Below are 12,525 nucleotides of genomic sequence, written 5' to 3'. Positions count from 1 at the left end.
AGATGGAGTTTCTTCTCCGTGAGGAAACTCCATCCGGAGCTAGATGAGATGTGCATGTAAGCTTACAACTAAAACATTAACAAATATAATCACGTCATCGTATTAGCTTTTTGGAAAAAAACAACTACAGAATTGTATTTGTTCCCTTTTTGTCGGATTTAAGATAAAAACAAGAAAAATGCATCGAAAGTAGTAATAATCTTAGTTGTTGCTCTACTCCAGATTTGATCCTGACACATGAAGAGTACAACTTCATATCTGAAAATGAAATTACCTGTTTTCTATGAAAAGACAAAAAACAACATTTACGAATGCCTTTGAATATCTTATTCACTTCTATACCCCGTCCATTGTTCTTGGCCTTAAACCTATTTATTCCTACTGAAGATTAAAGAACAGGACACAAGTGTTTCCTAAAACACATGGATACCGTACATTTCAGCAAACTAGTGCATTTCGGGGGGGGACTATTTTCAGCTGGGGATTGATACACATTTCTTGTTCTGGTGGATGTTCATGAAAGTGAAGCACTGTGGCTCATTTTATGTAGTTAATAATTTAATCCTTTGTAACAACAATCAGCCTCTAATAAGTGATACTAGACTGTTCATTGTTGGTTTGTGTCATTTCATGGGATTTACTGACAATGACAAAAAAAAATGTTGTTGGGTAATACAGAGCAATTACTTTCATTCTGCCGGGATTCAGGAGCATTTCCGACCTCCGCTCCTGCGTCACTGCACCAACTGTGTAAGAAGCCTGAGAGGCTCCTGTATCAGTCACTCAAAGTATCATCCGTCTGTCTCCCCCACATCAGCAGCGGCCCGGCAGTGACACCACACTCCAGGATGCATAACAGGGACAGATGACTAATGACAAAACAGATTCCATTTGATGACAAAAATGCTTGATACGTGTATTCTCAAGTGCTGTGTTGGCGTTATAATCTGGGTTTTTCCATCTGGTTTTACTTTTATGATATATAGCTTGTGTCCTCCAGATCTGCTGATCCTGAAGAGAGATGGCTTCAAACACAAAACCATTAAGAGTAAAGTCTTTTTCGGTTTCCACATGGTCAGAATTCTTCTGCCATTAGCCGACACAGGAGCTCTTACACGCACACCCTCATGGTGACTGAGACGAGAAGGACACTTGAGGAGGACATAGTTTAAAAATGAAAGAAATGGGTGACAGTAAAAGCAATCATTATCTTTCTTCCCATCAAAGTGCTATTTGTTTTAAGGTTCAAACTGTACAGTATACACATACACATTGTCTGGACATACAGTAGCATGCTGGAAATTCACAGTTAATTCTGAAAATATTAACTTTTTCTAAAGATGGGTCCATATTTTCAAATCTATGTAATGAAGGATGCATTTGATCTGAGGAGCGGTTACCAATAAAAAGGGGCATCACATGTCACAGTGGAAATTAAGGTCTGAGTGGAATCATTGGAAGAGACTGGCCATTGAGAAAGTACTTCAGTCTTAAAATATATCTATATATATATGTCTATATATACTGTATATGTGTGTGTTTGTGTGTGTTTACTTATACACATATCTTTGTGAGGACTACTTCTGAGCTTGACCTTTAGATATAGTGAAAGTGAGGACAATCTGGCCCGTCCTCACTTTCTGACCCAGTAGGTTAAGACTTCCTCTTAGGGTAGGAATTAGCTTTAGGTTAGTGTCAGGGTAAGGATCAGGGTTAGGATTCAGTTGTGATGGTTAGGGGGAGGGGTTAGGGAATGCATTATGCCAATGAATGTCCTCAATAAGATAGAAGTACAAAGTTGTGTGTGTGTGTGTGGGGTGATGCGTCAGTTTTCAGACCATATTTATTTTAATGAAACGTCCCGATGTAAAGGAAAATGACAATGACCCTGTATCTAGCATATGAGGAGGTTTGAGTTGCTCTCTACTTTGTTTTCAGTCTGTGGTCAACACAATGGATCTGATATAAAGGTGATGAGGAGGATGGCGGAGTCGGCAGGTTATATGGGACTGAAGCCAGGTGAGGACGTGTGGGACACGGCGATCACACGCTCCGATCCTCCCTGTCTGAGTTTCTCTGCGGTGCGCAGGCCGCCGTAGAGCCTCTCCTCCACTGATTCCGCCAGCTTGTCAGACAGACTGCCCTCCTCCTGCAGGGACACCTCTGACAGGATAGCTTGACTACCGTTGTTGTTCCTGTTGTTGCATCTTGGATCCATGCAGCTTGTTTGTGCAGTCCCAGTGTTCAAAGACTGGCTGCCTGTGCTTTCCGAGTCCTTGCTTGCGGTGACTTGGCCACCTTGGCCTTCTCCGCCCGACCCTGCACAACTGGAGCTGCTCCCTTTTGCATCTGTGCCTTCAGATGTTTTGTTGGCTGCAACTCCGTCCCTGGATGGATCTTTGTTCTCCCCACTCTCGGTGGCTGCTTCCTCGCAATCTGCAACCTCGCTGGCTTCTTCGTCGGCAGCACTTGCGATGCGTGAGAGCGTGCTGTGATACCTGGTGTCCAGAGGGTATCCGGCGCTGTCACCCCTTCTCAGCGGGGTAAACCTCTGCCTCTCTAAAGAAGGGGAGTACCTACCCCCGGTGCATGACCCTGGGTCGCTGTATTGCTTGTGTCTCTGCCACTGCTTCCGAAGGTGAACTCTGGAGCGGTGCCTGGAGCGCAGCGGAGATTCCTGCTGGTCGAACCGGGGGTCGTGTCGCAGGAACTCATTGAAAAGTGCATCCGTCTTCTCGTCAATGCTGTAGTCGCGGTGGCGGAGGCGAGGTCTGTGAGGACTAGGGGGCGGGGGGATTTGCTTCATCAGAGGAGTTATGAGCTGTGATTGTGACACTGGCGGTTTCTGAGGATGAAGGGATTTCAGAAGTTGATATGGTTCTTGAAGGGTAAGAGACTGGCTGCAGGTGTGAGCTCTCGCCTTTAGTTTCTCTGTCTCTGTGCCATCGGCCATCTCGTCTTCCAGCTCCTCCTGAAACAGTTTGGACTCGATGCTCTCGCACACTGAACCTTTTCTTCCAGAGTTGGTGAAGAACAACCTTCTCTCCGATGCTGTCTTTCCTCTCTGGGATCCTGGAGTCCCAAAAAGCCGCATCTCCTCAGGGGCCCTGGATGGTGCTTCAATAGAGGCGTAGCCACTGTCCATCTGAAGGAGCTTCCTGTTACTCGCCTCACCCTCTCCTCCGGCTCCACTTCCCATCTCAGTGTCGCCCCCTGACGCTCCTCTGATTCTTCCCTCCATGACCTCTCCCTCCCCTTCTCCGTCAGGGTCATCATCCAGATCCTGGGACAAGTAGCTGTCCAGGCCAGAGCGAGCTCCCGCACCACCATAGGAGGAGACGCTATCGGCATCACTGCGGATGGACTCCCGATCTGTGCTGCTCTGGTCTGAGGAGGCGTACTGCTCCAGGGAGGCCCTCAAGCTCCAAATGTCTCTGTACAGAGAGGGAGGGGGCTCCAAGCTCTCCTGGCGATTCATGAAGGAAAGAGACGACCCGGAGTCGGCCCTTCGCCGGGCCTCAGCTCCCAGCACCACGTCTTCTCCGTCGTCTACGTCTGCCTCATTCTTTCTCCTCACATCTGCGTCCATGCCCTCTGTCTGTGCACCATTTGTTTTCCTCAACATGTCTTCAAACCTTTCTGCAGCTTCTTGTGGCGCCCCAAATGGGTCGTCATCCTCCTTCCATCCCAGCTTGACTCCCAATGCTTCTGCTCTTACAACCGCACCTAGTTTTGTTTCGGTTTCCACTCCTGTTCCGTTGGATGTGGCCTCGTCGTGTCTCTTAGCAGGACAGTCGTCTGCTTGCAAACAGGTTTCCTCTCTCCTGGTGCTGCTGCCTCTACCTACCTCCAACATGGCCTCCAGGTTTAGCCTGCACAAATGGAGAAACAGTCAGTTAATCAGCAGTTCTGAGAAGTGTTATGGTGATGGACGTGGTACGATGGGATGGGGTTTGTACCTGCTGAGGAAAACTGAAGAGGGGGGTGTAGTAGTGTGGTGAGACAGAGACTCTGCCGAGAGGGACTGGAGCACACTGGTCTGGATGGGAGTGTGTGGAGAGGATTCCATGACCTCATCTTGGAGAGATAAAGACTCATCTTCGGTGTGATCGGTGGTTTCACTGGCTGCTCTCTGTCTCTGGAAGGGCCTTCTCTTGGGCGAACCTAGTTCCCATGAAAACAGAGCTGTGAACCTGATTCCCTTCACCTTCTCATCAACTCACATGCTCCTCTTTTACAAAGCTTACCCACAAATCAAACCGTACTCAGGCATTCATAACTTTTATCCAAACCTTTGGCATCCAGGCTTGCAGCACGGTGACTGCTGTCAAACTTCCACCTCCTGAAGAAAGGCCCCGCCCCCTCCAGACTAGCGTGGCGCCGCAGCTTAGAGAAGAAATGTAGAACTGAAGTCTGGCCCTGAGCTTGAATCAGCTCTCCTCTCATACTCCCTTCGCTTTCAGCCTCGGCCCTGTCGCCGATAGCCTCCATCTGACAGGAGAGATGAAAAGGAGGATGAAGGGAGGGAGGTGATGAGACATTAAGAAGAGGTTGAGGCAGATAAGCTGAGATGAATCGTGACGGGCAGAGGGAAGGACCTCAAGGGACAGCAGTTTGTCTTGTCACTCATCTGCAGTGGTGACGGATGCCACAGTGCATCAGTGGGTTTGAGTTCTTCACAGCTGAGTGAGTGAGTGTGTGTGTGTGTGTGTTAGTTATATGTGTTGATCAATCCACTGGGAAGAACTTCTCTTTGCAAATGTATTACCCCTGCATACATTTGCGTTAACAAATCTGTCAATTGTGAAGGTAGAAAGCAATTAGTGTTTATGGATGTCCATCATCCATCATCCATCCATCCTCCATCCATCCATCCATCCATCCGTCCATCCATCCATCCATCCATGCATCCATCCTTCATCATCCATCCTCCATCCTCCATCCTCCATCATCCATCATCCATCATCCATCATCAATCATCCATCCATCCATCCATCCATCTACTCTACAGCTATAGGTTTGCGGGGAGGGAGCTGGAACTAATCCCAGCTGCCATTAGGCGAGAGGCCGGATACACCCGAGAAGAGATGCCATCATATCACAGGGCCCACATGCAGTGCACAACCATTCACACATATGGAAAATGTATCATTCTGACCCATAACAGCAAGTCTCTGGACTGTGGGAGACAGTACCTGGAGGAAACCCACACAGACATGGGGAGAACGTGCAAACTTCGCACAGAAAGGCAGCGGCCAAACTGGGACCCGAGGCCAAAAATTCAGGAAATATTACAGAACTGGTATTATGAGGACGTCAGATAAAGGTAAAGCATCCCAAAGGGGTTACGTTTCATCCGGAGGGGAACATGAATCCCCAACAACTTTTCATGCAATTAATTCCCTCGTTCTTATAAGCCCAAATGCAACAATTGAATGTCTCGATTTATTGATCTCTATTGTTTAATGGCCATTTCAAAATTCTCAAAACAAAATGTTGAAACTCACTGTCTGGGACCGTGTGTGCTGCGGTTTCATGACTGATGATGTCTGTCTGAGCCCCTGGTCCAGGATGATGGAGTGGTGAGGGTCTCCTGGCAGCCCTCCACTCAGACTCTGTCCCAGCCAGTCGGGGACTCTTCTCTCACCAGGCTGCAGACAGAAATCCACACACGACACAAATGAAAAAAATAAACAGATTCGTCTTTGTTTGTGTGAATTTCCTAAAGTCAAATTAATACCATGCGGAATCGTTTTACCTGGTAGATGGAGAGGGTCAGTTTCTGAGCTGCGGTCTCACTGATGTTGACCGTGCTGCTGTCCGCTGAGTCACACTCCATGATGGTGAGGATCTTCAGGTCACACGGGGCCGGCGGCAGGTGAAGGTGGGTCAGTCGGGCTTTTTTCAGGTGGTGGAAGTCTCCCTCAGTGAGAGTGTACCTGAAGAGGAGGAGAACTCATGAATCCTCAGGCTGTTTTATCAAGTAAGCTGTAAAACTGGATATTAGCGTAGATGACTTGTACCTGCGTCCTTTTTCCTGTGTCGTCTTCTCCTGTTCGTAAAGAGCGGACTCATTGAAGGAGACTCTGCGACCAGTCGACCCAGTGAAGACGAATCGCTCTGACTCTCCCTCATGGCAGCTGGAGGCTGAGAGAGCATCTGATTCATCCAGACGAATGGTGATCTCTGAGGGACAAACAAGGCAAGGACAGCAGGAATAATAGTTAGTGACGAAATTGAACCAGACCTCATGCAGAGACCAAACTTTAAAAAAAACCGCCTCTGACCTTGGGTGGGCTGAGAATCCTCAGCATAAGTGGTGTTTGTCTTCTCAGGGTCATCGCTGGCTCTGAAAGACGAACATCAGTTTTACTCTTTGTGCTCTCTCAGCAGACATCAAAGCCTTCGGTCTCACATCTGCTTTGAGCAAACTGTGGCCATAATCATGTTGCCTCCTGTAATCCCTCCCCTGTGTTTGCAGACGAACCAGGCCAGTCCCACGCACTGGGCGGCTCAGCAGGCAGCGGTACCCACCTGGAGTAGCGCCGTCCGCCCATGCAGCAGTGGTGACAGAAGAGGAGCAGCAGGGAGAGCAGGACCAGCGTCCCCCCGGCAAAAACACTCAGCAGCACCAGCAGCAACACATAGTTCTCCACCTGGCCTGCTGACACAGGCACCTCCTAAGGGGGGGGGGGAGAAGAGGTTAGGACCCTGGAAAGCACAATTTAGAGAACTGGTATATTAGCTATTAACTTATAGATTCACTGCTGCCAACATAACAGGCATAGAGAAACGAATAGCATCGGAATTTGACCACAATTCCTTTTAAAGATTATTTTGATGAACCTTCTCGGCTGAGAATAACTGGGCTGTAAGAAGCTAACACCAGACTGTGTATGAATTTAATATTTTAATTGTGCAACATTGAACAGACCCAGATTTGTACACTAGAATCTGTCCCACTCGAATCTCATCATTTCACAGTTTTTGTCCCACGAGAGCAGAAGACACAAGAAACACATTTAACTTCGAGTGACTCACGTATCCCCTCAACACCAAAAGGCATTATACAACAGACACGTTGATAAATTGAAATCGCCATCCGTTCAGCCCTCCCACCTCCCCACCGACTCAGGAGATTAAAGTTTGTAAAAAAAAAAAAATCCAAATCCACATCCTATCAATGGCTTTAAAAGACCCTTTGAATGTGTGTTTTCATTTTTTCTCTAGGTTGATTAAATACACAACATGCGTGGAGCGCAGGATTTGTTTGGTAAGAGAACACAGGATTTGTTTGATGTTAAACCAACAAAGGGTCAAAGTGGACACCTCACTAAAGTGATGACTTATTTAGAAAATGGAAAGATTCAGGGAGACAAACCATTTACAATGAGCTGCTCACATTGACAAAATATCTTAGTATCACATTTAAATAATCTGTAGTCTTTCAACATTCCCCCGGTTTGGTATTCTAGCTTTCCAAATTTAAATTTGGGGATGAATTTACTTTCAGAGTTTGGAGGGCCATCCTGCCAAAGCACAAACATGTGCCATTAAGTCACTGGTGTCAATTGAAATAATCAGTCCAGTATATTTGCTTCAGACACAGAGAGCTCAGGTCATTGCCTCCATCAGAAAGAAGGTTTTACCTTCTTAAACACTAACAGGCACATGAGGTATGCTAATCTGTGGCTTTTAAACTGAATGTAATTCAATCACATGCTTTTGAATTTGTGTGTTTAAAGCTTTTAATCATTACTATGTCTATGCTGTATTCATAACTCTTTTAGGGAGAGGGGGAAAATCCAAAAGCCCCTTTCCCAAATAACAAAGCTTTAAAACCACAACCCACACACACATTCACACACACTCACACACACATACACACATCCATAACTCCCCTCGCTGACAAGAATACAGTGTACAGAGTATTTACAATAAATATCTGTATCACTGCAAGTATCATTTTCAATCAAACCCTGCTACTCACACTTCCCTGTTAATGTTTGAGCTGTACAACCTCAAATACATTTCCATTACCTGTATTCAGAAAGCCTTGGCTCATAAATCGTTCCTTTAATAGAACCATAAGTTGGAAGCTTACATATCTGTTTCCATGTTTGGTTGTTGGTTGGGCTGGGACAGATATTGATTCATCTCTCTTTGAGCTACGTAGCAATGAGTCACTATGTCGCATTACGCTGTCGGCTCAGGAGTGGAATTAACACTGATAGACTCTCTTAAGTCTTTTCCTCTTCACAATGATTCTTATCCACACTAACTCACACACATCCTGCCTACACACATACACACACACAAATACAGATAAGACAACTGCTCTCCTCTCTAGTCCCTCTGATTAATAGTCTCAGTCTTGGCTGAGTGAGCCTGGGGATGCTAATCGAAACGTCAGCGAGACCCTTAATTCAATTTCCCAGCTCTTCTCAATGAGGGGGAAATGAGTCCTCCGCCAGCTAAAAATGGAAATCGGAGGAGGACGCAGACGCCCATGAGCAATCCCCAGACTTTTCTGTCTCTTCTTCTGATGTCAGTTTCAAAAGAGAGAGTGGAAATAATTGGGCTATTTTCACCTCCACAAAAGGAATATTCATCTATTGCAACACTTAGCATTATAAATGTGAAAGGTTGTCATTATGCACTACTTTGCAGGACACCAAGGAGTGGAGGAGCTCCTCGTGTAGCACAGGCCAACCTTTGAATTATGTTGAATTATTTTGACTTTAACAGGAACAACTGAAAAAAACAAGTCTGCAGCTGAGGGAAGATCCAGACGCTGCAACTAATCTGCCCACTTTTTTTTTCCACTTTATCATTTTGTCATTTAAACGTCAATGGTATGTTTTTCAATTTATAAAACGACATCTTTGAATTCCTGGTTTGGTTTCATCTACGGTTGAAAACCCATAGATCTGGAGTTTGAGTCACAGAAAAAGCAGCAGCCACATAATGTTTGGTATTTGGATTGAAAAATGACTGAAACTAATAAATAACAGGTTTTCTAATTAATTGTCTGTTAATTGACCAATCAAATAATCAACTTTATTGGAGATGGTGTGTCCGTGTGTAAATGGTAAATGGTTTTGTATTTATATAGCGCTTTTCTAGTCTTGATGACCACTCAAAGCTTTTTACAGTACAGTTTTACATTCACGCATTCACACACACATTCATACAGTGCATCTAATCGCAGCACTTATGTTATTCTATGGGGGGCATTTAGGGTTCAGCATCTTGCCCAAGGACACTTCGGGATGCAGATAGGTCAGACTTGGGATCAAATCGCCGACCTTCAGGTTGGAGGACGACCACTCTACCCCTCAACCACAGCCGTGTGTGAATGCCTGCATGCCTCTGTGCGTGTGAATCTGCAAAAGCAGCGGTTTTATGGTGACTGCTCTCACTGTAAAGCTGGTTCCATGAGACCCAGCATCAACCAATGTGTTCCAGCTTCAAGTCGCCGCTCGGAGGAGACGACGAAGCTGCTGAATAGAAGAAGCTGTAGTTTCCTGCTGATAAACTCACAGGATTGTGAGGATTATGCGCATGAGAGTGAATAAAAACACTTTTTCATTCAACCTCAAACCGGCTTCAGGCCAGAACATGTTAAACTAAGCACAGTGTCACACACACAAAGAATGTTTTTCCATTCGATGCTGTGGTGACCTATATTCAGATGAAGCCTATGGGGAGATTCAGTATAATACATTTAAAGCTGCACATACAGTGTGTTTGTGTGTGTGTGTGTGTTTGTGTGTGACTCACAGCTCCATCACAGTCTAATGGCAACACACACACCTTGATACTCACAGTTTCCTGCACACACCCCCACACACACACACAGAATTTGTCAGAGCGTCTGTAGCTTAATGAAATCTGCTGTTTTTACAAGCTCAGCCAAACAGGAGGAACAACACGATCAATCAGCTGCAGCAGTGGAAGGCTCTGGCCAGTCTTCAGGCCATGTTTCTAACACACTCAGAATGGAGGCAAGCGACAGTCAATTCTCCCTGTGCAAAGACGGCTTTAACTGTCAGATAATCACTGCTGCTGGATCAGATGTCCCCACTGTCCTCCGGAGGCGGACACAACGTCAAGCAGCACACGCAGCCGTCAGATCCGGCCGTCCTCCACTGCTGCTACACCTCAAACCTGCAGCGTTTTCTTTCCTTTTCATTACACAGACCAACATATCTTAACCCTTACAAAACTTAATAAACAAACAAAAGCATAAATAGAGAAGTAGATTTATAACTCGCTCTACATGGTGGGGTTCGGGGAAGTTAAGGTGCCTAATAATTGGGCCCCACGTGCTCTCAATTTTTTCATGACAACCTTGCGTGTTGCTTCGAAGCCCCTCGAGGTGTTTTCCTGAAACTAGTTAACCATCTGGAGGAACAGGGAGCGCTGGTAGCTTTCCATTCACTGAGTATTATTCTCTCTACAACTAACAAACATAAGTGTCTGCTGTACATTATGTGGAAGATAAGCTACTGAGCAGCCGAACAGGGATCAGGTTCAATCTGTAGATCCTGCATTTTAGAAAACTAATTAAAAAGATCCTGCCAGAAGAAAACAATCTGAGGACAAAGCCAAAAGATGCTCGAGGGCCTTATGAAGATTTACATCTGTCACAAATATCAGATAAAATAGGATAAATTTTATGATTTGTCTTTAGAAGGATGTTATCTTTGCATAACTTTAGATTGAATCAACTGCAACCTGGCGTTCATTGAACCTCCTCTAAATCCCCTCCACTCCACACCATGATTTTATATCTTCTGATGAAATAATCGACTTATTAGCAGAAAGTGACATTTTGAAACAATAGGTTTAGAATTAGGATGTTGTTTTACGAAAGCATAAAAACAGGTTCCTTTTTGTTGGGTTTTCGAAATTATTTAATATCAAAATGACCAGCTTGTAAGTAACACAAAAGGTGAGCTTGAGGAAGGGAGAATGTTTCTGTCAGCTATTTATAGAATGCAAAATGACATATTTATATACTAGTCAGTCCTTTATTCTTCCTGTAAATACACGCCTGATCGGATTGAGATGGAATAAAATTATAATTCAAACACGTGGGAGAATATAACAAAAGGGCAGGAGCTTGAAGCACCATTTAATCTTTTTTTTAATTTAAGTGAATTTTGCAGAGCACAATTTGCCTCCACTAGATGCATTGGATAATCCTCAGTGGAAAACAGGAGAGCTGAAAGAGAGCAGTTTCTTACTGCGGTCAATTCAGATTGCAACCACTTGGGTGTGTCAGGGAGCTCATTTGACTGGGGAAACTGGTCTTGCCAATAAATAAGAGCTCTTGCATTCGCTGCCACTGGAAGCTTCTTTGGCTTGTTGCTGCATTGAATCTTAAAGTGTTGTGTAGGACCGGATTTTCCAGGAAGTAGCAGATGTGAGGGTGTGGGCAGAATGTGTTGATGGTGTCGGACGCAGCCGTATACTCACTGTGGAGTTCTCAGTCAGACTTGTCAGAAGAGTCAAATCATTGCTCATGGTCCAGGTCAGCGTGAGTGAGCCCTGCAGAGGAATGAGAAAGTGGAGCAGGTCAGACACAGACGCTCTTTCTGTAGGAAATACCATAACAGCAGCGTGAGGGAAGATTTGACCTTTTCAGGAATAAGCTTGGTGAAAAGACTCAAACAATAAGAGAATCAATCCACTTACATAAATGGTCTGTGTCGTTAAATCTTTATAGATCTTTTCCTCTGTATGTTAGAGCTCTATTATTCTTTAAAAAACATAAAACACATCAGTGAGCTACGCTGCTGCACTGTGACATTTTCTTTCATTACGATGAACATGGGAGCTGTAGTTTATTTTCAATCTGTCCTGCACTGTGCACACATCATCCTGCTGCTGTTGAGCACGCATGAGAGCACAAAATGCGAACTCATCCACAGCTGAAAATAGTCCCAGACAAAGTCTTTTTTGTGACCTGTCTCTGTAGAAAAAGCACAGTAATAATCCAATGAATTCCAGGGACACCTGAATAAAAAGAGCCATTGTTAATGTTCCGACACCTGATTCTTTCCTAATGGGGCAACATCTGCTGTGAAAAAGCCTGTTTCAGACAAGGTTGTTTCTCAGGCTATTTTTTATTCTGCTATTCTTTAAAAGTCACGACGCCTGAATCTCACTATATAAAAAACAGTATGAAGGGTTTTGATTCATCAACCCTGAGCAAAGATCACCCTGATGACACAGATCTATTTTCTACCTCCAGAGCCGCAGAGAGCATCACTCAACAGCCTGAACACAACTCCTCATGTGGAAAGTTGACGTAATGCCCCTTAAACATACCGAACTGACGTAAACCCAACTGCTCTCTGGTCTGATCGCTTGGAAATAAAACCCAATGTGATCAGAAATAATCTGACATCTCCTGAAGATGAACTAATACAGTGTGATAACCTAGAATCCCTTTGACATCTCATCTCTATAGACCTCAGACAGATGGGTGTACTGACAGACGGACAGAGGCAGAGG

The 12,525-nt window shown here is 45.0% G+C and overlaps 1 protein-coding gene across 1 annotated transcript; it reads right to left on the bottom strand.

Moving 5' to 3' along the window:
- Positions 1-1,999: 1,999 nt before the first annotated feature.
- LOC128454566 (voltage-dependent calcium channel beta subunit-associated regulatory protein) lies at positions 2,000-11,758 on the bottom strand. The gene is made up of 10 exons (XM_053437991.1): positions 11,485-11,758; positions 6,535-6,680; positions 6,288-6,349; positions 6,024-6,186; positions 5,759-5,939; positions 5,508-5,651; positions 4,293-4,491; positions 3,960-4,164; positions 2,902-3,872; positions 2,000-2,835 (listed from the first exon to the last, which is right to left on the bottom strand). Exons 1-10 carry the CDS (start codon positions 11,617-11,619, stop codon positions 2,000-2,002), a joined length of 3,042 nt encoding a protein of 1,013 aa, XP_053293966.1. The 5' UTR covers positions 11,620-11,758.
- Positions 11,759-12,525: the final 767 nt, after the last annotated feature.

The sequence above is a fragment of the Pleuronectes platessa genome, chromosome 13 (genome assembly GCF_947347685.1).
Source record: "Pleuronectes platessa chromosome 13, fPlePla1.1, whole genome shotgun sequence".
NCBI classification, from domain to species: domain Eukaryota; kingdom Metazoa; phylum Chordata; class Actinopteri; order Pleuronectiformes; family Pleuronectidae; genus Pleuronectes; species Pleuronectes platessa.
Note: the sequence above shows the minus strand (reverse complement) of the source record. Positions and strands in the feature narration are given on the sequence as shown.